The 24,795-nt window shown below is 46.9% G+C and overlaps 1 protein-coding gene across 1 annotated transcript in view; it reads right to left on the reverse strand.

Moving 5' to 3' along the window:
- Window positions 1-24,251: 24,251 nt before the first annotated feature.
- Window positions 24,252-24,795, reverse strand: part of TMTC1 (transmembrane O-mannosyltransferase targeting cadherins 1) — a 120,855-nt gene continuing 120,311 nt past the window's right edge. The window contains exon 19 of the mRNA XM_078773604.1: window positions 24,252-24,377. Coding sequence (XP_078629730.1) covers window positions 24,252-24,377 — 126 coding nt within the window. The remainder of the gene's footprint in view (window positions 24,378-24,795) is intronic.

Genomic DNA, 24,795 nt, shown 5'->3' on the forward strand with positions numbered 1-24,795 from the left:
AAATTATTTTATAAAAAATCCTTTTTCTTCGACACGTCATACGTGCACATGGGGTTGAACATTCCTTCGCAGTTCTTCAAAGGTTTACCATTCGGAACCCAATAGTAAACCGTCAGACACTGTGTAACGAAGCCTTCTCAATTTGTATAGAATTAGACTTCTCATTGTGTCTTTGCATCATCGAAATTTGTGCTATTTATTTCCTTATTCACCTTTTCTGCACAAGGATGTACAAAGTTATCTAAAATACGAGTTTTTTTTTTTGAAGATGCTTTCAATAATATGTATTAATAAAACTATAATTATATGTATCTGTACCTATTGTCCATGTTAAACCTGTGTAGATATCCTACACATATGATTACCTATTGGTAACACGACTTATTGTTGTTTTGTATACTTGAGACATATTTCCGGTAACACGGCTCGGAAAGCATTCCTTTGTGTGAATTGCCGTAAATTGCAATGTGGGATTAATTTTGCCCTATTTCCCAGAGCTTGTCCATTTTCATTTTACAGTATTGTTTACACTGTATCGGCAAGCCACAGAACTATCGCGATGTCAATGTGCTCCAGGACCTCTGTAGACTTGCTTGAATGTGAACAAGGGTTGCAAACATCGGGTGTGTATAAATATGGCTCAGAACGAGTGGACATGCCATACAAATGCAAGTAAGCATTTCGATTTGAGAATGACTTTTGAAAACGCGTTTTGGACTTGCAACCTTTTTCTACCTTCTCAAGTTATTTTGCTGTTATTGGAAAGGTTTTAATTTTTATACATTTTAGATGCAGGTGTTACTATATACTTTTGATTTGAGCTGTCCAGCCATGAAACGAGCTATAAAAATGAACATTTCTCATGCTTTGATAAATCTTAACCTTGTTACAGTAAGTTTGATGTGTGCTTTAAGCTGATCTGCCAATATACAGCACGAAAATCTAAATATCTTTTGAGTACACTGGTTGCACTTGCATCTTCCTGAAATAAAGCAGACGTTGAACTGGCCACAGTGAATTCCATACCGAGAAGTGGTTAATGGTGTCCCGAACTGGAGCTGCGATACAGCATCGGACCTTCCTTATGATTATGATCATCTTGCTGTGATTCAATCATTAGAATGGCCGAGCAGTTATTGGTTCACGAGTTATCGAGTGACCACTATATTTGTCATGTGTGTGTGTCTGTCTGTGTGTGTGTCTTTCTGTCCGCAGCATAACTACCCGATGATATCATCCGATCTTGATGGAACTTGGGTGGGAGGTTGATATCATGATCTAGTTGTGTCCTGCCTAGAGTGGGCGTATTGCGCCTATTGTGGGCGGAGCCACGCCCGAAAAAGATGTCTTTTTAGGGGGTCTTCGAGTTCAAGCTACATCTTCTCCGAGGTGTTTGGTGGAATCTGACAGGGGTTTCGGTATTTGGTTAGGCCAATGTCATGTGTCTAGCCCCACGGAGCTCGATTTTTCATTTTCACCCCAAGGTCAAGGTCACAAAATTTAGAAAAATCAATTTTTTATGGTTTTATTACATTGTTTGCTTCCTGATAGGGTGAAATGTCGTACATGATCTTATATTATCACACACATCATGAAATACAAGTTTTCCAATAAATTTCAGAATCTTTGACCTTTGAAGGTCACAAATGTCAAATTTTCAAAGTTGTTGGAATCAAACCGAATTTTCGGTATTGTGTAGCTAAATAACCTCATAACTGATTATACATTATTTTCTATCTCATTTCAAGGTCAGTAACCTTCGTTTTGACATTTCAAGGTCACAAAGGTCAAATTTTCAAAGTTGTCGGAATCGAACCGAATTTTCGGTATTGTGTGGCTAACTAGTCTCATAACAGATAATACATTCCTATTTATATTTTTTCAATGTCGGTTTTGACATTTGTCATTGAATACCGCTCGCTCGTAAACCATCGTCGTCTCCTGACGTGTGTGTGTGTATGTATGTATGTATGTATGTATGTATGTATATATATATATATATATATATATATATATATATATATATATATATATATATATATATATATATATATATATATATATATATATATATAAACATATATATACTTATATATATACTTATACTTATATATATATATACTTATATATATATTGTTACGCAACCGTGATTAACACCACAGTTACGGATGGCCGATTGCGAGACTTTACACTCCCGAGGCGAAAACTCAATGGCGGATTCAAACTCAACACAAAGTTAAACGCGCGGAAGGGCAGACACAGCAAGCTCCGCAGCCCTATCTATTAAAATGAAACACCCAGGAAAACTGCGTTCAGATATATACAGAAAATAATATAAGGATTTATTATTTATAAGTAAAGACAGTGAAAAAGCCCGCGCCGGTAATACTAATAACTCGAATAAGCCTAAATTGGGATCCCACACACAACAGATATCAAACACGATACGAGGGAGGTGAATACGAAAATAACACGTCTTTTAGTTTTATGCAAAGTGTATTCGCGGGTACGGCCTTATCTCGTCCTTGTCGTCTTGGTGACCGCCGTCCAACACCCGGCTCCTTTCGTCCCGCGGCACGCCTCACTCCAAGTTCCACGGCCCCGCGGCCCTCTCCGTCCGCCTCCAAGCGCCACCAGGCCTCGTCGGTTAAACGGCCCACCCACACCACGAGCTCCTTTGCTCCAACGGTCCAACGCAGGGCTGCACAAAGCAAACGAACTCCACTTGACTCGACTCGACTCTCTTCGGGAGTGCTGGCAGCCAAGTCCAACTGTTCAGTGCCAACTGCCAACTCCAACGAACTCTCCCTCAAATGGCGTCCGACCGTCGAATCTATCTCTCGCCGTTTGCGTCACATTCGCGCACTCCTCAGCCAATAATAGCCTCCCAACTCGCCGGCTCGCCCAGGTCACGCCCTCTGCGGCATCGCTCCACGCTCCCATCCCCGACCCCGCGGTCCTTGTCTTATAACACGTGCCAGGCGAGGTTTGTAGGCCTTGGAGGTGTCAACGGTGGCGGCCAATTGTGGCGGTGTTTTTGGCCTGGTTTCCTGTCCATTTGTTCCGAAGTCATTGTCAGGGAAAGGAATTATTTAATGTTGCGCTAAGGACCTAACTAATGTTTATGTGGTTTGCAGTGCCATAATGGACAAAGGTTTGACTACTAGGTGAAACTCACAGGGGCGTTACCTTTAATCCCTCACTATTTAACACTCGAACCTCCAGGTAGATCCACAATCATACATCTTCCCCCGACAAACGCCTAAACATCAAGAACTTATTACATGTAGAGTCCCTGTCACGACAGCCGAATACCTACCTATTCAGATCTACCTAGCTCTAGATGTTGCTCTACCAAATTCATAACACAGCCCCCCCCCCCTGGAACCGTAGCTCCTGCAAGGTTCACCGCAGGCGCTACCATTCCAGCCTTAACACTTACTGTCACACACTTAATTAACCTATGAAATAAATCAGGAAGGGCTGTGGGAAGTGAGTCGGACTACCTACCTACACTTCCTTAACATGCTGAACCCCGTAACCATCATGCAAGTATGTACATTTTCTTCGTTGTTCCTGTGGAGGGAGGAAACAAACAACACACAACACTAACTTAACCATCTTTCCAAAACTCAAAACTCTAACCTTTGTACATACCCCGGTCTACAGACCGCGTCCCCCGGTGGATGCCACAAGACACAACCTTACCTGCGGGCCCATCCCCAATGCATCCCCCTAAATTTCCACGGGCCCTGTCCAGATGTTACAGGTGAGTGACACGGCTCGGTGGATTTCGCCCACATTCATGCAACACAGACCCCTTAACCACTCATTCTCATTCCATAGGTCATCAAGGCATTTCAAAAATCAACAAAGCACTTATATCAATACACCCCCTGCAGGACCATGGCATTGATGTCATTCACGTGTGTGTGCATTCCTCAACTAGGCAGCGGGGAGGTACCGCACAAAAAGATGGTGGGGGCGCATCAGGCTGTGGTGCCCGCAGTCCCAAAAACAAGTCAACCGACTTACAAGTTCATTGCCCCCCCCCCCCTTTTACCTCTTGGCCCCGTGACAGCCCAACAGCCCCTTTCCGCCGTTACCTCGCCGGTGAGGGTCTCCACACACACCAGGCTCCTTTGCCTCCTGCTTTCGCGCAGCAACACGGGTCACCGGGGGACTTCCTCACCCCGCGGCGCCCAACCAGACCCTCCACCGACGAGCTCCAATTTCCAGTTACCACCGGCTGCCAGGGGTAATTGCCGCAGAGGGGGGCCCGCAGGCATCGCTCCTCAGAGCTTGCTCTGTACCTGCGGACACACACACCTTCCCCACCCACAAGACCCCAAAACACACTTCCTCCCCCGCTGCCATTCAATTCTCCACACAACTCAGCACAATTCAGTACAATTCTTGGTGTAAAAGGTGTTACAAGGCTTGCCATGGCCTGCCACATGTGAAATCCCCCAGTTCACATTTAAACCATCACACATTTCCAAAAGCACATTTCCAAAAGCACAAGTATCGCCCCTCATTATCTCCAATAATCATCACTCACTCTCCAGGTTCCACTCTCACGACCACATCAAAACACCTAACCACAATACAAAAACATACGCCACCCACAAGACACTGTGGCTCCCATTCCATCCCCTCACCGGCCATGTCATCACTCTCACCCGCCTCCCAACTCCAATTTACATGTCCCCAATTTCCAAAGCAAGTCCTGAAGCCTGGGACAGTACTCCTCAAAACACTCACCTCAAGTGCAGGTAGTTGCAGGTTGGTCAGGTTCAAGAGTGTCATCCACCACACCTAATTTCCCCCTCACCCTTCCAATCCACTCCGGAGCCTCCCGACCCATGTAGGAGCTCAATCTATCCCCGTGAACTATCTGTGGAAGGGTATGCGGGCCCATCTGAATTTTGAACACCACATCAGTCACCTGCCGAAGCACCACCACATCAGTCACCTGCCCTGGCCCTCTTCAGAGCGTGTCATCATGTCCCGCACTCCCTCTGACCAATCACATTTCCCCAAATTTTGCCCTCCTTCCGGCTGTACTGGCAAGCATGTGGATCCACCTCCTCCGGTGACCTCTACTACACTACTGCATTTGGCTACGATGGCTCCGCCCCTTATAGTGCGGGGGCTGTCGGACAAGTTGAGCAGCCTGACTGCCAGCATAGGCCCACGGGTGTCTACGAGGGTGCGACCCACCATTAATTCCTCCGTCCCCTGCGAGGACCACGACTCCACTAGCCCCAGCTGGCCAATGGGTTGAGCACCTGCTGCTAACTCTGCCATCACGACTCTCTCGGACCTGGGAGGCACGGTCACAGTGCGCGGCACCTCCAGCCACGTCCCCTGCACCTCCTCGTCATCCCCCAGTCCCATTAACTGCAGCCTCTCGGTGCCCAACCACATATGACCACGCCCAAGGTCTAATTGGCAGTCATGTTCCACCAGGAAACTCAGTCCCAACAGACACTGATCGCACACCCCCGCCACCCACACAACCACGCTGACCTCCAGGCCACCCAACTCCATCCTCACCACTCCGCGTCCCAATATTGGTGCCGTTGCCCCCGTAGCCAGTTGAAGGCTGTGTCCTTCTACCCTATCAATTTTGTCCCAGCCTCCAACACTCTGGTCTAGCACACCCGGATTGATAATGGTGTCACTGGCTCCAGTGTCCACCACAGCCTCACAAAATTCTCCCTCAATTTTGCATCTAACCCTTAGATTACCTGTGCCAATTTGTCCGCAATTCACTACTTCCACCAAAGGAGGGCGCTTCTCCACACACTTGCCAGCCGAGCATGGCCCCGTATGCTCGGCTCGTTCTAGTTTCCCGCACACTCTACCGCTATTGGCCCAGGCGGAGGTGGTGGTCCTCTGTCTGGCACCTGTGGACCTACTGGGGGCCCCCTCCTTTCTGGACTGCGAAGCCTGTCAGGAGGTGGGGGCCCATATGGTTGCCGACAATTCCTCTGACTGTGCCCTCTTCTCCCACATCTAAAACAAGTCCCCAAGAACGGACCCCTCTGGTAGCCAGGCGGAGCCCCCCTTTCTCCCGGCCCAGCCCGATAAAAATCAGGCCGTCCCGATGGCCAACCTGGACCACCCTGTCGTGACTCGCTCCCTGCAAATTGTCCCCCCATCAAATTTGTCAGCTGGCGGCTGATTCCCCTTAACATTCGCCCGATGTCATCCTCTGGCTTTTCCTGATCCCGCACCTCGGCCTGCCGTACCGTCACAGGTGCCCTCTCCGATGCGCGGTTCGACCTTCTCAAAAAGGTCAGTCTCGCCGCGCATTCCGCTGCCCGGTGCACCGTGGGTGGGTCCTGTAACTCCACCAATGTCCGGACCTCAGGATCAGGGAGAGCCGCCATAAATTTTTCTATCGCCAGCTTGTCCCACGCCTGTGCTGGTAGGTCCCTGTATGCTATCCTCACAGATTGGTATATATCCTGGGCCAGCTCCTGCAACGTCTCATTAGGCTTTTGCCTGCGATGCAGCAGCTGTGCCCTGACCAGGTCGCACCTTGCGCCTGTCCCGTACCTGTTATTCAAGGCCTCACAAATGGCCTTGCTGGTCAATATTCCCTCTGGGACTACGTTTAACACGTCGGCGGCTGACCCCCGCAGTGTCGCCACCAGATTCCCCATGCGCTCCCGCTCTCCCCAACCATTGAGCTGAGACACGCACTCAAATTGTGTCAGGAAAGCCTCGAGGCTCCCTGATCCGTCAAAATGTACGAGGGGGATTGTTTTTCCAGAGACTCTATTCCCCGATTCCTCTCTGTCCAAATCCAGTCCGGGGCCAAAACACCCCCCCAACTGGGTATTCCGTTTCGGAGCCTCTGGTGTCCAAATGTGGCTCGTGGTGAGGGTCTCCTGGGTCACCTTAATCTGGTCCTGAAGATGTTTAACCGACCTACTCACCTCTTCCTTCAGGCTCTCTTGAACCCGGCCAACCTCCTTCTTGATGGTATTGTCCCAGATCTCCAGTCGCTCCTGCATAAAATCACTCACCCTTTCATTATCCATTAGTGGCCCCCACAGGCCTTTCTCAATTAACCCTTGCTCCTGCTCTTTTATGCGGGTTTCCAACCCCCTCACCTCCTCGGCCAATTTGCCCCCCTGTCGGTTGAGCAGTCCCCATTCCTCACTCTGCTGTAGCATTCTGGCATCCACCCGGCCCCGATAGCCTTCCAGGTCCCCATTTGCTTTATCAATTCGACCCTCCAACGCTTCCCCCTCCGGACAGCCTGGGTCACGCCCTCCTCTATTTTTGACATTAATTCTGTCCGTATCGATTCACTTGCCACCCCTATGGCTTTTTCCATCTCCCCCCCCCCCTAGTTTCTACTTTATCCTCCAATTCCCCCAGTCTGCCCGTAATTTGGTTTTGCACACTCCCTTCTATGCCATCAATTCGTTTCCCCAGCTGTTGTGCCATTTCCCCAATTTTTCCTTCCAATTTTTCATTCCTCTCTTTCATTTGTTCATTCATTCGTTCATTCACTTTTCCCTCCAATCCCTCAATTTTGCTGTCCATCCCTTCGATCTGTTCTTTCAAACCCTCCTTCAATCTATCCATTTGCCCCTCCATGTTTTTTGTTTGGGCATTAATTCTATTCTCCAATTGCTCGTTCTGAGCATTCATTTCTCCTTTCAATCCATTAATTTGGTCACTCATGTCCTTCAGTCCTTCCCTCCATTCCTTCCCCTGCGACTCCATTTTATTTTCCAGCCCGTCAATTTTATCATTTAATTCCCGACTGGCTCGCTCACTCTGAGCATCCATTAATTCCTTTAAAAATTTCATTAAAGCCTGGTCGTCTCTAGGGGCCGTCCCACTTGTTCCCGACTCCCCGGTAGGGGAGGGGCATAAGTTGGTGCTCGGGACGAGGGAGGTTCCAAGGCTCACCTCTGCATCAAATTCCCCTATTTCCGGCTCACTCCCAACGCTGACGGAGGCCTCGCTACGCACCTCCATTTCGTCGACCTCCGACATCCGCTTTTCGGAAGGTCGTTCCCCGCGCGCGTATTTATTTCAATTCCAAAAACACAATTTAAATTTGACGAAGACGCGATATCGCGCTCCGTATGCCCAATTGATTACTAAATTTCTCCGCCCCCCTATAAAAATTTTGCGTTCGAACGTCGGGCGCAATGTACGCCCGACCGTGTCGATGTCTCGCCGCGGACAAAAAAATTTGTCCGACGGGTTCGAATCCCACTCCTGACACCACTTGTTACGCAACCGTGATTAACACCACAGTTACGGATGGCCGATTGCGAGACTTTACACTCCCGAGGCGAAAACTCAATGGCGGATTCAAACTCAACACAAAGTTAAACGCGCGGAAGGGCAGACATAGCAAGCTCCGCAGCCCTATCTATTAAAATGAAACACCCAGGAAAACTGCGTTCAGATATATACAGAAAATAATATAAGGATTTATTATTTATAAGTAAAGACAGTGAAAAAGCCCGCGCCGGTAATACTAATAACTCGAATAAGCCTAAATTGGGATCCCACACACAACAGATATCAAACACGATACGAGGGAGGTGAATACGAAAATAACACGTCTTTTAGTTTTATGCAAAGTGTATTCGCGGGTACGGCCTTATCTCGTCCTTGTCGTCTTGGTGACCGCCGTCCAACACCCGGCTCCTTTCGTCCCGCGGCACGCCTCACTCCAAGTTCCACGGCCCCGCGGCCCTCTCCGTCCGCCTCCAAGCGCCACCAGGCCTCGTCGGTTCAACGGCCCACCCACACCATGAGCTCCTTTGCTCCAACAGTCCAACGCAGGGCTGCACAAAGCAAACGAACTCCACTTGACTCGACTCGACTCTCTTCGGGAGTGCTGGCAGCCAAGTCCAACTGTTCAGTGCCAACTGCCAACTCCAACGAACTCTCCCTCAAATGGCGTCCGACCGTCGAATCTATCTCTCGCCGTTTGCGTCACATTCGCGCACTCCTCGGCCAATAATAGCCTCCCAACTCGCCGGCTCGCCCAGGTCACGCCCTCTGCGGCATCGCTCCACGCTCCCATCCCCGACCCCGCGGTCCTTGTCTTATAACACGTGCCAGGCGAGGTTTGTAGGCCTTGGAGGTGTCAACGGTTGCGGCCAATTGTGGCGGTGTTTTTGGCCTGGTTTCCTGTCCATTTGTTCCAAAGTCATTGTCAGGGAAAGGAATTATTTAATGTTGCGCTAAGGACCTAACTAATGTTTATGTGGTTTGCAGTGCCATAATGGACAAAGGTTTGACTACTAGGTGAAACTCACAGGGGCGTTACCTTTAATCCCTCACTATTTAACACTCGAACCTCCAGGTAGATCCACAATCATACATCTTCCCCGACAAACGCCTAAACATCAAGAACTTATTACATGTAGAGTCCCTGTCACGACAGCCGAATACCTACCTATTCAGATCTACCTAGCTCTAGATGTTGCTCTACCAAATTCATAACAATATATATACTTATATGTATATATACTTATATATATATATATATATATACTTATATATATATATATATACTTATATATATATATATATATATATATATATATACTTATATATATATATATATATATATATATATATATATATATATATATACTTATATATATATATATATATATATATATATATATATATATATATATATATATACTTATATATATATATATATATATATACTTATATACAGTATATATACTTATATATATATATATATATATATATATATATATATATAATGGTATCTGTAATCTGGTTCTCCAACCTAATGAGCGGACAACATGACGTCATCGCCATGCACGTCCGCCTTGCCTGCAAAGTTCCAGAGGAACCATCTAGCAGTGCGTCATTACGGATTATAAATACAGATACTGTCACAAGTGCATGCAAAACTCACAGTTACCGACCTGGTTTCGCCCTTGTTGGGGCTTCATCAGGGCAAACGCAGTGAGGCTTTCCATACACTTGTAACTCTGTGACCCTTTCGGTTTTTATATCAGTCACTATGCGACCTTCATATCATCAGTGGAGAACCGCCAGCAAGGTGTCCCATACAGCTGCTGCTGCACCTTGCTGGGAGCGATACGCACCGCCTGCCACGCGGTGACGTTATCTCTGGCAAGGCGGACGTGCATGGCGATGACGTCATGTTGTCCGCTCATTAGGTTGGAGAACCAGATTACAGATACCATTATTAGTAACTCCCAACCGCAACCAGGTCGACTCCATATGATGAGTGGATACCAGAGATAACGTCACCGCGTGGCAGGCGGTGCGTATCGCTCCCAACAAGGTGCAGCAGCAGCTGTATGGGACACCTTGTTGGCGGTTCTCCACTGATGATATGAAGGTCGCATAGTGACTGATATATATATATATATAATATTATATATATATATATATATATATATATATATATATATATAATATTATATATATATATATATATATATATGTATATATATATGTATATATATATGTATATATGTATGTATGTGTGTGTATGTATATGTATGTATATGTATATATATATATATTGTTACGGGTCACGGACAAGATGTTACTTTGGGCCGAGCGGATGGTCAACCACGACCGTTACAGGATCCCCGATTAGCCCGACTCCCCCAACGTTGACCAATCGCGCCACAGGTATTCAATCGGGAAACCTCTAAAGCGACCGAATGTAAAGAGGAAGAGAGAAGAAGACAGAGTACGGAGGAATAACAGGATTTATTATACACACAAGCAAAAAGAAGGAGCGATCAAAGTTATTTACAAGCAATGGATGGAAGAAGCAGTCACACAGTGAATCGTTAGCTTATACTATTCAATTTACTTAAAAACCCCAGGACAACATTCAAGACAGACGACGTTCACACTTACACGGGGGATATTGCAGGCAGGTATGGCTTGAGGATGGATGGTTGTTTTGGGAGGCAATGGAGGGTCCAGCGTGGATTGCTGCCTGGCGCGTCCTTTTCGTGGCCCGCGGCCCCTTAGCTGCCCCCTTAGCTGCAGCGCAGCTGGTCGCACGATGGCTCGCACACACCTGCTCATTCAGGCGTCTTCCTTCTCCCCAGCAACAACGAGCGACAGCAAGCAAGAGGACGGGGTCAGAGCAAGAGAGCGGGGTCAGAGCAAGAGGACGGGGTCAGAGCAAGAGGACGGGGTCAGAGCAAGAGGACGGGGTCAGAGCAAGAGGGTGGAGTGCGTCCCGCGGCGGCTTATATTGGTTTCTCACCGAACCTTCGCGCACTTTCTCGGGGGTTCCCGCTCCGCCCTCTCTTAGCCAAACCCCTTGTTCTGGGTTGGATGAGCGGGGCCGACTTACTCCTCCCCCCTATGATGAGGGGGGGCGACCCATCTTCTCTAGCCACTCCCCTTGTTCGTAATGGCCGCAAATGGCGAAAACCGGTCAGCAGCTGCAGGTAAGGCGCCGTCACGTTGCACAGCAGTTCAGTACTGCAATAAACGGTTGCTGTCAAAGCTCAAGTGGGGGAATCCCTGGCACTTGAGCTGCCATGGATCATCGGAGGGGCCTACGCTTTATTTCGTTTGATGCAATGCAGAGTCAATCTAGTGGGAAACACATATTTAGCCTACATAGAATAAGGAAATAAACTATTTAAAAAGATATATCGTGGCCTGTGTGTAAGTTTCATGGAATTAACTAGGAGGACGGCTGCGACCATTATTTACATTACGAGGGTGTTACACACAATAAAACCATACTTTTCACATTCGTTACACTTTCTCCAAAATTGTTACACTTCTCAAAACCGTTACACTTCTCAAATTCGTTACACTGCACCCTCCTTTCTTCAGGCCCGAATCTCGGGCCTACAAAACTTTAACTTAGTGTCACACGTAGGTGTAATTCCCTCTACAATTAACCTGACCCTGAGTGTGACGATTTTAAAATACAAATAAGTATGTCCCCCTATTGCATTGCACCCTGTCTAACAGACTCAAGCCCACAGCTAACCGAATTACGGAATTGTTCTCAAACTATACATTTACGGTGGGGAGCATTATTTACAGTGACGTTATTTCTTATTTACAACGCAACCCAGGACCTGTGTTTTTTTTTTCTTTTTAGGGAACAAGAAAAATAAATTCCTGTTGGGAGGGAGGAGACAGCACGCATTGCATCGATGCACCAGTACCAATACCACCAAAGCACCCAAAAGCACCACAAAGCACCAAAAACACCACTCGGTGCACAGTCACCACGGTTCATAATAAACACAACAAAACAACTGGTGGTGGTCTTCTCTTTTTCTGCTGGGCCGATGTTCTTCCGGACGTCTTCTGGCTTCATGCGGCCTACTTGGAAATAATAAAAAGCACAACTTGTGTTCATTTTTATTTAGGGCCTCAGGGGCCAACTAAGGGTGTTCCACCTGTTTGGCATAGGTGCCACCTTACCGAGGTCCGCAAGCAAGATTCCCTGGCCACTATGGCCGGGCTCCAACAGAGGTGCCCTGCCCCAGAACCTGGGGTCCATCAAGTGGTACTTGGCCGCAGAACAGCGGTCCATAAAGTGGTACATCAACGCAATGCATGCTGGTTCTGGGAATCTCGTGCGCACAATGGCCACCTCACGCATGCTCCCCTCGGCGCCCAATGGCGCACAGGTCCTCAAGTGGGAGACAAAAAGGGGGGAAGACAAATGAGTGAGGGGTAAGGTCACAAGGGTACACGTCAATAAAGGCAATGCAGGGTGAAGTGCGTACGGAGAGCGAAGTGAGAAAAACTCGTCCCTACCGTACGTCACCCCCCCTGTCACCTACACTACCCTTGCTCTTACCCCATATTTACAACAATTTACACCTTTACAAATCCGTCGCTACTGTCACGTCTTCCCCTTATTTCCCATACCAAATTCGTCTCCACAATCCCACTATCCAAAATTTGCCATCATCAATTCATCATCAATCCTCATAAGGAGGAAGAGATGGAACATCAAGCACAATGTCACACCCACGTCATGATGCGTCACACAATTCAAAACATTTGCACATAAAAATAATTAAACGTGGCATGGTGTGGAGGTACGTCATCTTTACTTCAGGTGAGTGCATGTAGATGGTGCGAGGAGACTTCAATCCTAACTATCCTCTAAATGACTTTAACACCCTTTACACTACCCGGGGTCTTTCCCTGCCAATCCATTGGCCAATTTACACTATGGGTTCTAAAAACCAATTCCCATTGACCAAACTGTGGTGCTTCTCAATTTGGGGTCTCACTCCCCCGATTCATCTCCCGGTGCCCTTGCACAATTTCTGGGCTGTGACGTGTAGCTCTCCCAGCAGGTCTACCCACCTGTACACCTCCACCACTGTAGTTGCCACCCGAGCTTACCTGCTCCTCACCCTAACCTATCTAGCTGGGGAAGGCCCCTCCTGGTTCTGTCACCCCACTCGGTGCCCTCTGGCACTGGGCTACCCGGGTCCGTCCTCCGGATCCTCGGGCCCCATCCACAACAACTCTACCGGCTCCCAGAGCCCACCTGCGGCCTCACCTGGCCGACATCCTCACAGTGGTGGAGTGCCCAAACCAACTACACACACTAACAGGCTACACGCCCAGCCATTTCCACAACACTAATGCACCCATCCAAACATCATTCTTCCAACCGCACCACAGATGCCAATATCCAACCACAATTTACCTGTACCCTCTACCTAACACTTACACTACCCGCCCCGGGTATTCGTGATGGGGGTCCATCCTTCCCCCATTCGCACCATCCACTCCACTCCATAGTTTCCACCATACTCACTCCACGACCATCCATCCCAATACGCCATATATCCCATACCATTTATTCCACACAACCATTCTCCATACCTGTTGTTGCACACCTGTGCACTCACACCTGGTGCCACCTGCACCCTCCTTTCTTCCTGGACCATTTGGTCAACACAACACGCAATCACCACTACTCCCTCATACACTGCTCCATACACCTGTTCAGTTGCACACCTGTGCAATCACACCTGTTCAATCACACCTGTTCAATCCTCAAACACACGGTATCATCTCATCTAACTACTCCCCTCTGAAACTTGCGCTTCCCAGTCACCCCTTTAAACTATTGCGCTCCTACGTCATTATCATCCACACTAAACTACCTGCGTCCCCACTACAGGTATCCTTGTCACTAACTAATCTTATCGTTACCTAATGTCATCTTCTAGGGCCCTACACACAATATCCTAACCCACCCGGGCTAGTTTTCACTGCCATACACCCCATAATCTATAGCGCATTTGCCCCCCTCTGTGAGGGATGACAGAGTTGCCATCCCACCACATCGGGGAGGTCCTACTATCAATTTGGCACACCAAATTTCAGCCAATCAAAAATTTTGCCAATCATCTGCCAATCACCATACCAATCATCAAATTTTGCCTTTTTCTAATTTTGGGTCCAAAACACTAACCTCATCACTCGTCTACTTATTAGATCCTCTCGGTGCGCCAATTCCCTTCTAAAGCTCGGCTTCGTACAGCCGAGCAATGAATGCGGGTTGTTTTGTGCCAGCGGCTGGATACGTCCCGCATTCGGGGCAGGGACGGGGGCTTACCCGGGCCGAGATCCCACGCACCACCTCGGCGTGGAGCCATCCAATGTCCCGATCTCGACCTGCCGGCACGTCTCAACAAAAAGTGGTCGCCATGACGACCCTTCCTATCGAGCTGCCCGCTCCGCCTAGTTGAGCACGGACGCGGCCGTTCCAAGCGAGGCCCAGCGTGGATCGCGTACGGCGGTCCTTTCGAACCCGCCGTGGCTCGGATCCCCACTGGTTCTCGCGGCACGCGAAGCCCGGCACGCACCGAGGGCCCGATTCGGCTATAAGTCGCTCTAACCGCTAACCCGGTTACCGTCGATGCCTCACCTGCATGCTTACACGCAGACGCTACCCCTTTTTTGCTCATACATCCAGCTATTCCCATGCTCCTCGTACCTTTCCTTACACACCTCGGTACACTCATTCCGCTCACAGACTTGGTCACACACCTGACCACCGAACACCTTGGCACACATTCGTCGCTCGCACACCTCACCAACACACCTCTTCGCGCCCCCTCCTCGGTCACCTCCTCTGTGACAATCACAGGTGTGCTCTCACTCGCACCCCCAACCACGTGCCTCACGACCAACTCAAGTGTGCATTCCCACACACGCTCTACCATTCCAGGTGTGCATCCTTCCATTCCAGGTGTACATCCTCGCTCACCTGTCACAACCAACTCACGCTCCGTGTCACTCTCACTACTCTCACCTCCACTCTCGGTCGCGCACTCACCCTTACTCTCGACAGCGCACTCTTTCCTCATGCACCTGTCCGTTACACACCTTTCTCGCACACACTCTTGCGCACTCTCCCGTTACACCCTCTGTAACACTCACCACAGGCGTGCATTCCCCCTTACTCTTGACAGCGCACTCTTTCCCCATGCACCTGTCCGTTACACACCTTTCTCGTGCATCCTCTTGCGCACACTCTTTCGTTACATCCTCCGTAACACTTACCACACCGCGCTTCCATGTACCCCCTCGCACACGCGCTACGACCGACTCACTCTCGACAGCACACTCACTGGTCGGCGCGCCCTTTTTCCTCACACACCCCATGGTCGGACATTCTCGCACACCTCTTTTTTTGCACACCTGACCTGTCAGACACTTCACCAACGGCCTCTCACGAACACCCGGATCCATAGCAACCCCCAAGCCGACTGAAGCTTTCCTCACATCATATACATTGCCGAATATTTCGCCACTCACCTTGGCACCTCGTCTCCGCACCTCTTTTGCCACATGCAAACTCTTTATTTGGTTAGTGAGAAGCACATCATGAGTTGAGCACCGACCTTGTACCAATTCCATTACCTCCTCCTTTATTTCTCTCTTAGTTTCTGTCCGTCTCTTCTTAATTTCACTCACCTCGTCTTCCACTTCCTCTAATTTTTGCTTCACCTCTTTTATTTCCCGGTGCGTCTCCTCAAGTTCGTCCTCTAAGGCTACCGTGACCGTCTCTATGTGCATCCTCACCTGCCGGTCCTTTGTCTCCATTACTTCTGTCACCTCATCCAACCTCATTGTCAGTCCCTCACGTACCATCTGACATTGCCTCTGTGTCGCTATTAAGTCATTTTTAATTTATTTTTGTGTCGCCTTTAACCCTCCTAGTACCGCGGTGTTCTTTTGAACCTGCTCCACTAACTCCGTCTGTCCCTCTGTCAGCTGTTCCACCTCCTCCGTCAGATCTTCTATTCCCCCTTGTAACTTTGCCGTCCCATTTCTCACCTCTTTCTCCATACGCTTCTCACCTCGCTTTACCTCCTCGCGTAGCCCTGAGACCTCCTCACCTACACCTCGTTGTATCCCCTCTTTCATCTCCTCCATCTCTTTTGTAGATGCCACCCTCATCTGTCCCAATTCATCCCTCTGAGCATCCAGTTTACTTTCTAACCCGATTTGCACCTCCTCTATCTGGTTCCCCATTCGTTTGATTTCCCGGGCAGACTGTTCCCCTATTTCCCGCAATTTGTCTTCCATCCTATTTTCTAACCCCATTAACCCATTTTTCACCTCTTTTATCCCATTGTCTAACCCCTCAAATTTTTTTTCTAATCCCTCCATTCTACTCCCTAACCCTCCGATCTGGGCCCCCATGTCCTCCCTCAATTTCTCGCTATTGGACCCCATGTCCTCCCTCAATTTCTCGCTATTGGACCCCATCCTTTGTTCTAACCGTTGGCTATTGGCCCCCATGTCCTCCCTCAATTTCTCGCTATTGGACCCCATGTCCTCCCTCAATTTCTCGCTATTCTGGGCCATAAGGGCCTTCATTTGTATAAAAAAAAGGTTCAAATCCACCAGCGGCGCTGCTACGGTTGCGGGCGCCGTGGCCATGTGCGAGGCGCCATTTTGCGCGCCCGTAACCTCGTGCGCGAGGCCGCCATTTTGTGCGCCTGATACCCCCTCAACCACATTGCCATTGCTCTCCTCCTCCCTTTCCTCCACATACATTTCCCCGAGGTCCTGGGTTACCCCTAACCCGTCTATCTCCCCCACCGACATCCGATCGCCTTGATTGTCCATGGCGCGATCTCAAAATTCGGGTTTTATAAAACAACGCAATTTCGGCAGCTCGTAATTCTGACCAAATTTTTTTTTTTTCTACACGTTTTAAAAATTTGGTTCGGGCCTCGTATCCCACTCCTGACACCAATTGTTACGGGTCACGGACAAGATGTTACTTTGGGCCGAGCCGATGGTCAACCGCGACCGTTACAGGATCCCCGATTAGCCCGACTCCCCCAACGTTGACCAATCGCGCCACAGGTATTCAATCGGGAAACCTCTAAAGCGACCGAATGTAAAGAGGAAGAGAGAAGAAGACAGAGTACGGAGGAATAACAGGATTTATTATACACACAAGCAAAAAGAAGGAGCGATCAAAGTTATTTACAAGCAATGGATGGAAGAAGCAGTCACACAGTGAATCGTTAGCTTATACTATTCAATTTACTTAAAAACCCCAGGACAACATTCAAGACAGACGACGTTCACACTTACACGGGGGATATTGCAGGCAGGTATGGCTTGAGGATGGATGGTTGTTTTGGGAGGCAATGGAGGGTCCAGCGTGGATTGCTGCCTGGCGCGTCCTTTTCGTGGCCTGCGGCCCCTTAGCTGCCCCCTTAGCTGCAGCGCAGCTGGTCGCACGATGGCTCGCACACACCTGCTCGTTCAGGCGTCTTCCTTCTCCCCAGCAACAACGAGCGACAGCAAGCAAGAGGACGGGGTCAGATCAAGAGAGCGGGGTCAGAGCAAGAGGACGGGGTCAGAGCAAGAGGACGGGGTCAGAGCAAGAGGACGGGGTCAGAGCAAGAGGGTGGAGTGCGTCCCGCGGCGGCTTATATTGGTTTCTCACCGAACCTTCGCGCACTTTCTCGGGGGTTCCCGCTCCGCCCTCTCTTAGCCAAACCCCTTGTTCTGGGTTGGATGAGCGGGGCCGACTTACTCCTCCCCCCTATGACGAGGGGGGGCGACCCGTCTTCTCTAGCCACTCCCCTTGTTCGTAATGGCCGCAAATGGCGAAAACTGGTCAGCAGCTGCAGGTAAGGCGCCGTCACGTTGCACAGCAGTTCAGTACTGCAATAAACGGTTGCTGTCAAAGCTCAAGTGGGGGAATCCCTGGCACTTGAGCTGCCATGGATCATCGGAGGGGCCTACGCTTTATTTCGTTTGATGCAATGCAGAGTCAATCTAGTGGGAAACACATATTTAACCTACATAGAATAAGGAAATAAACTATTTAAAAAGATATATCGTGGCCTGTGTGTAAGTTTCATGAAATTAACTAGGAGGACGGCTGCGACCATTATTTACATTACGAGGGTGTTACACACAACAAAACCATACTTTTCACATTCGTTACACTTTCTCCAAAATTGTTACACTTCTCAAAACCGTTACACTTCTCAAATTCGTTACAATATATATATATATATATATATATATATATATATATATATATATATATATATATATATATATATATATATATATATATATATATATACAGTGAAACCTTGACTTACGAGTTTAATTCATTCTGTGACCGAGCTCGTAACTCAATTTGCTCGTTTCTCAAATTAAATTTCCCCATTAAAATGCATTGAAATGCTATTAATCCGTTCCAGCCCGCCAAAAACCACACCAATTTTTTTTAAATATACAGTATATATAAAAATATCTCGCACTTTATATTTCACCTGTATGCAGCATACAAGTTGGCAGGATGGCCTGGACTGGAGGTACGCACACTTGACTCTAAACTGTCCAGCCTGGGTTTGAATCCCGACCCAGCTATAACCTGTCATGGGTGAATCACAGGCAGGGTGATTCATCAATGTGTGTACCGCTAAACTGGGCGCCCCGTTTGCGTCCCATTAGTTGTTGGATGTTAAGGATCTCACCGTGTTTTCCACAAAGAGAAGGCGAGCTATCGCCGGCACTCTTAACAAGTTGTGGCCTGGCATGCTCTTCTCCTCTGCCGTTATATACGTCCTCCTCGGCATCTTTTTCCAGAAGAGCCCTGTCTCGTCACAGTTGAAGATTTGCTGGGGGATGTATCGTTCGGCTTCTATCAGTTCGGCAAAAGTTATAATAAAATCTTCAGCTGCCTTCACATCCGAGCTTGCTGCCTCACCATGCCTGACGACGGAGTGAATGCCGGTCCTCTTCTTAAAATTATCAAACCATCCCCGACTGGCTTTGAATGACTCTTCCGATGCCTCGTCCGTTGATGTTCCCGCCGTCTGCTGCACCAAATCCCCGTAAATGTCTCGGGCCTTCTCACACATGATGCTCTCGGTCACGGTATCTCCTGCGAGCTGCTTCTCCGTCAACCACACAAACAACAACTTCTCCATCTCTTCATGGATAGAGGTCCGGAGCTTTGAAATAATCGTAACGCCCTTGGCTGGCGTTATAGCCTCTATCGACTCCTTCTGCTTCAAAATCGTACATATCGTAGAAGTACTACGATCGTACTGCCTCACCAAGTCGACAACACGCACACCTCGCTCATGTTTTTCGACGATTGCGTGTTTTATATCCAAGCACATCATCCTCTTCTTCTTCTCAGTACTGCCCTTGGCACTCAATTTCTTAGGACCCATGGTTAAAACTAAGAAATTTTCCAAAATAACCAAAATGCGAAAACAAAGCAGCAGCGATATACGGCAGAGATGCTTGCACGGCAAGATAACCACATGACCGGAACCCACCTGGTGGCGGGTGGCGTAAGCTCGTAACTCAGATCTCGGCTCGCATCTCAAAGCAAAAAACCGCCCGAGCGACGGCTCGTATCTCGGAAAACTCGTAGGTTGGTGCACTCGTAAGTCAAGGTTTCACTGTATATATATATATATATGTGTTGTTTTGTCCTGGAGCCACAAGATAAATTATTCCACATTTTAGCATCTATTGGTAAAAGGAGAATTGTGTGTGCGTGTATTATTGACTATATGCCAGACTGCCAATGCTTAATGTGTGTGTGTGGTGTGTGTTCTATCCACTGCCTCTGCTCAATTGTCACAGCAGGAAAAAGTTGGAACTCCACACCTCTTATCCACAGAAATTTCTTGTATTTCCTCTATTTCAGTGTGTCCGATTTGCAATTAAGAACAATACAATTATGTTTAACCATTTTGAAATTCCCATTCTTCTCTTTAAATGCTGAAAATTTTGTTTGAAAGTCAATTTCATTTGCAGATCTTGCCCTAATAATGCAGGTAAGCCCATGTGATCAGCGGATCAACCCATGTGAGCAGAAAATTGGCACAGAGCGCATGTGCAAAATCCCACTCTTCAAGTCAACTCTTCAATCTTCAATTTCACTCTTCAATCCCACTCCTCCCTCCAGGTCTTTAAAACAGCTGTTCACCACCATCTCTTATCTTCCCCAATCCAAAACCTTGATCTTTTCTACCCCTGCTAATTTCACCCCAGATCCACTTTTTTGAAACACCAACTTCTTTCCTGGAAGTCTTTGCAGTGTCCTTGTGTTTTATACTCCACCCCCCCCCCTTCCCACGCCTCCTCCCCCCAAGCTCTCTCCCTCCCACAGATATCCCGATGTCCCTGCTCTCAAATGTTGTGTTTGTGTGCTTCCCCTTCTCTCCCCATCTTGTCTACCGCTCCCCTTATTATATACGTGGTGTGTCTGTTTGATTTTTTGTGTGATAAATGTTAGTTCTTTCACTAGCCTCGATCCTGTATACAAAAAAAGGAAGAAAAAAAAGACCTCGTTGGCATTTATACGTCATTTTGAAAAGTCCCGTATTATGAGACGGAAGAGCGTTATTTTACTGATTGTGAGCATTAGTGCTGTTTCCTATGATTCGTACTTGGTTTTTATAAGCAAAGAAGAATAAAAAGAGAAACCAGTGATTTTGGAAAACCTCTGCCTTTAATACCGTTTCAAAACTCAATACGTACTAATATCAGGTATGCCACTTCAGATAGAATGAGTAATCACAAGTATTATGTTTCCACAATAGCAGATGGATTTTACATGTTTAATGTGCTTGCTTGTAACCTATATTATAAAAGGAGTGATTGCAAAATTCCACATTGGTCCTGGATGAAGAAGTAGGGTTAAATCACAAATATGTTTCTGTGCACATGCAAAGTCAAACATGTTTTTATCTTTCCCACTGATGGCAATGTTCAGTGGAATTTAAATCTGCTAAACTGACAGCAAAGTGAGGTATAGCTTCCTGGAGGTGTTCAGAGAGAAGTCATTGAGTGAATGTTGTCCTGCTTGATGGTTATTGGGCGGATGTTGTCCTGCTCGATGTTCATTGGGTGTATGTTGTCCTGCAAAGTGGTTATTTGGGTGGATGTTTTCCTGCTCGATTGTTATTGGGTGGATATTGTCCTGCTCAATGGTTATTGGGTGGATGTTGTCCTGCATAGTGGTTATTTGGGTGTATGTTGTCCTTCTCAATGGTTATTGGGTGGATGTTGTCCTGCTCGATGGTTATTGGGTGGATCTCGTCCTGCTCGATGGTTATTGGGTGGATGTTGTCCTGATCAGTTTTGTTGGGTGGATGTTGTCCTGCCCAATGGTTATTGGGTGGATATTGTCGTGCATAGTGGTTATTTGGGTGGATATTGTCCTGCTAGATGTTTATTGGGTGGATATTGTCCTGCCGAGTGGTTATTTGGGTGGATGTTGTCCTGCTCGGTGGTTATTGGGTGGATGTTGTCCTGCTCGGTGGTTATTGGGTGGATTTCGTCCTGCTCGATTGTTATTACCTTCGCAAAAGCGGAAGGTTATGTTTTGATCGCTGTGTATTTATTTGTATGTCTGTGTGTGTGTGTGTGTATGTTATTCGCATAACTCAAAAAGTATTCAACCGATTCGCATGAAATTTGGTGGGATGATAGGTTATTATCCGGGAACCATTTGATTAGATTTTGGAATCGATCGGGTCAAAGGTCAAGGTCAAGGTCATGAAAAGGTCAAAATCGTCTTTTTACCATAGCGCGGTCAATTTGTGTCCAATTTGTATGAAACTAATGCCAAAATGCTTTGCTACACAGATCTTGTAGTCTTTTATTTTGGCAACAAAAGTAGCTGCGGCGAAGGTATGCGCTCTACCGAGTGCCCGTTCTAGTTTGGTGGATGTTTTCCTGCTCGATTGTTATTGGATGGATGTTGTCCTGTTCAATAGTTATTGGGTGGATATTGTCCTGCTCGATGGTTATTGGGTGGATGTTGTCTTGCTCGATGGTTATTGGGTGGATGTTGTCCTGCTCGATGGTTATTGGGTGGATGTTGTCCTGCTCGATTGTTATTGGCTGGATGTTGTCCTGCTCGATGGTTATTGGGTTGATGTTGTCCTGATCAATGTTTTGTTGGGTGGATATTGTCCTGCATAGTGGTTATTTGGGTGGATATTGTCCTGCTCGATGGTTATTGGGTTGATGTTGTCCTGCATAGTGGTTATTTGGGTGGATGTTGTTCAGCTTGATGGTTATATGGATGGATGTCCTGCTTGATGGTTATTTGGGTGGATATTGTCCTGCACAGTGGTTATTGACTCAATTATGCCCAGCACAGTAGTAAGTAAACATATGTTGCACTGTCTTTTCAGCAACTGTGTTGACAGCTATTGAAATTCAAACAGCATCTTGGGAACCAGGAAGCCAAGTAAGACAAGTACAGATACATTCAAAGTTCACCGCCCTCATGCCAAATAAATAAATAAAATCCTCTAGCGCGGCATTGCCGGGGTGCCATTGGCACCTGGCAATACCACCATGCAGCGCATATAGGGACTGTATTGGGAGGGAGAGGTGTACAATAATTGATTGATGAATTGCATAATTAAATTCAATAAATTCTAATCATGAAATATTTTCTTTATCAATTGGCTCATAGCACACCTAAACCACCAGTGCTTTATCCGAAGCTGTCACTTTTTGAAAATTAATTAAATAAACCATTAATCGAAAAAATTAAGTAATTAATTGATTAATTAAATAATTAGTCGATTAATTGATTAATCAAGAAATGAAAAATATTCTTTGTAGCCACATCAATTGGTCACTGTCATGTCCAAATATCAGCTTCCGAGCTCAAAAGGTGCCTGAGATATTGGCCAGATGAGAGAAAATAAATAAATGATTCATAATGAAAATAAATAAATAATAATCATAAAATAATTAAATAATTAATCAATTGCCTAACAGAATACCTAAACCACCACCGTGTCATCTGAATCTGTAACTTAAAAAAAAGAAGTCATTAATCGAATAATTAATCGATTAATTGATCAATCAATTAAATATATCCTTTATGGCCACATCACCTGGTCATTGTCATGTCCAAATATCAACTTACTAGCTCAAATGGTGCCCGAGATATTGCCCGTAAGAGAAAGGATATAAATAAGTATTCAATTAATCGATAATAATTAATTAAGTAACGAATAAATTAATTGATTAATCAAAAAACAAAAAATACTGTTTTTGCCAGAGCGCTTGCTCACTATTGTGCCGAAATTTGAGATTCCTAGCTCAAAGGATGGCTGAGATATCGTCCGGACAAGAAAACAAACAAACAAGAAAACAAACAACAGTAGTGACAACTGAGTACTCCCTCTCAGCGCGCGTCATTCCCGGGCCCCCTTTGGTGCCCGGCAATGACGTCATGCAGCGCCTGGAGATGGCATAGGAAAGGAGCAGTGTACAATAGTTTCCCATTTTATAAAGTATTGACTTAATTACCCTTCCTGGGAAGGAACTTCACATTGCAACCTCCAAATGTGTGCACTGACAATGCAGATACAGCAATCTGAGATTTCTTACTCTAATAATATTTGTTAAACATGTGTCTTCATTATTTCCCAAGCCTGGGAAATGAGAATAAAATTCCACAAGGCAGGTTGATTACCTTGAATTATCTGGAGGTCAGACTGCCAGGACGAAGTTCAGGATACAGGTAAAATTCCACCTTGGCAAATTTTGTGATTCAGTATCATTGCCATGCAAAGTTCAGGATGCACCAAGAGCTCAAATTCACATTCAAGTCGCCAACATGAAAGAAAGCCTTCTGCAGCCAAGTCACACTGACAAATGGATCTCTAGGCCCAGGTGTCAGATTACCTTTGCCCAGTGTTCCCTTGCATCGCACGAGAGAGTTTGGCAATGTTGTCTTGCAGGAGGGGGCTCTGCGGATCAAGCCGGATGGCTTGCTGATAATGATGGTGAGCTCCCGAATAGTCTCCCTGTAAGAAGAGTTGTGGAGTGAAAACAGGCTTGCCAAGGTATTTTATGTTATCTAGAAAAGAAGTATCAATATATTTCCACTTAGTTAACCTCCCCAATTCGTCCAACCTTCTTATGTGGTTCAGCAGGGGAATGTTTAGTTTTTGGCTCAAGTCTTTCACGAACCGGCTGGCCATGCCTGATGTAAGAATTAAAGTGGCAGGAATTTGTAATTAGTTCCGGTGCTGGTGATAACAATTCTACTCTTCCCGAAAGACTATACGATTCTGGAATATATATATTTTTTCTATACTTACTTAGCCGAGGCTCATATGAGAGCTACCACATAGAACATATTAAACAAGTGTTACGCCTAGTTCCCCCGTCGGTGAAGTGATGTGAGTTGACAAAGTGGAAGACACAGAAAACATGCTATGA

The sequence above is a fragment of the Myxine glutinosa genome, chromosome 3, assembly GCF_964187855.1.
Source record: "Myxine glutinosa chromosome 3, kmMyxGlut1.1, whole genome shotgun sequence".
NCBI lineage: Eukaryota > Metazoa > Chordata > Myxini > Myxiniformes > Myxinidae > Myxine > Myxine glutinosa.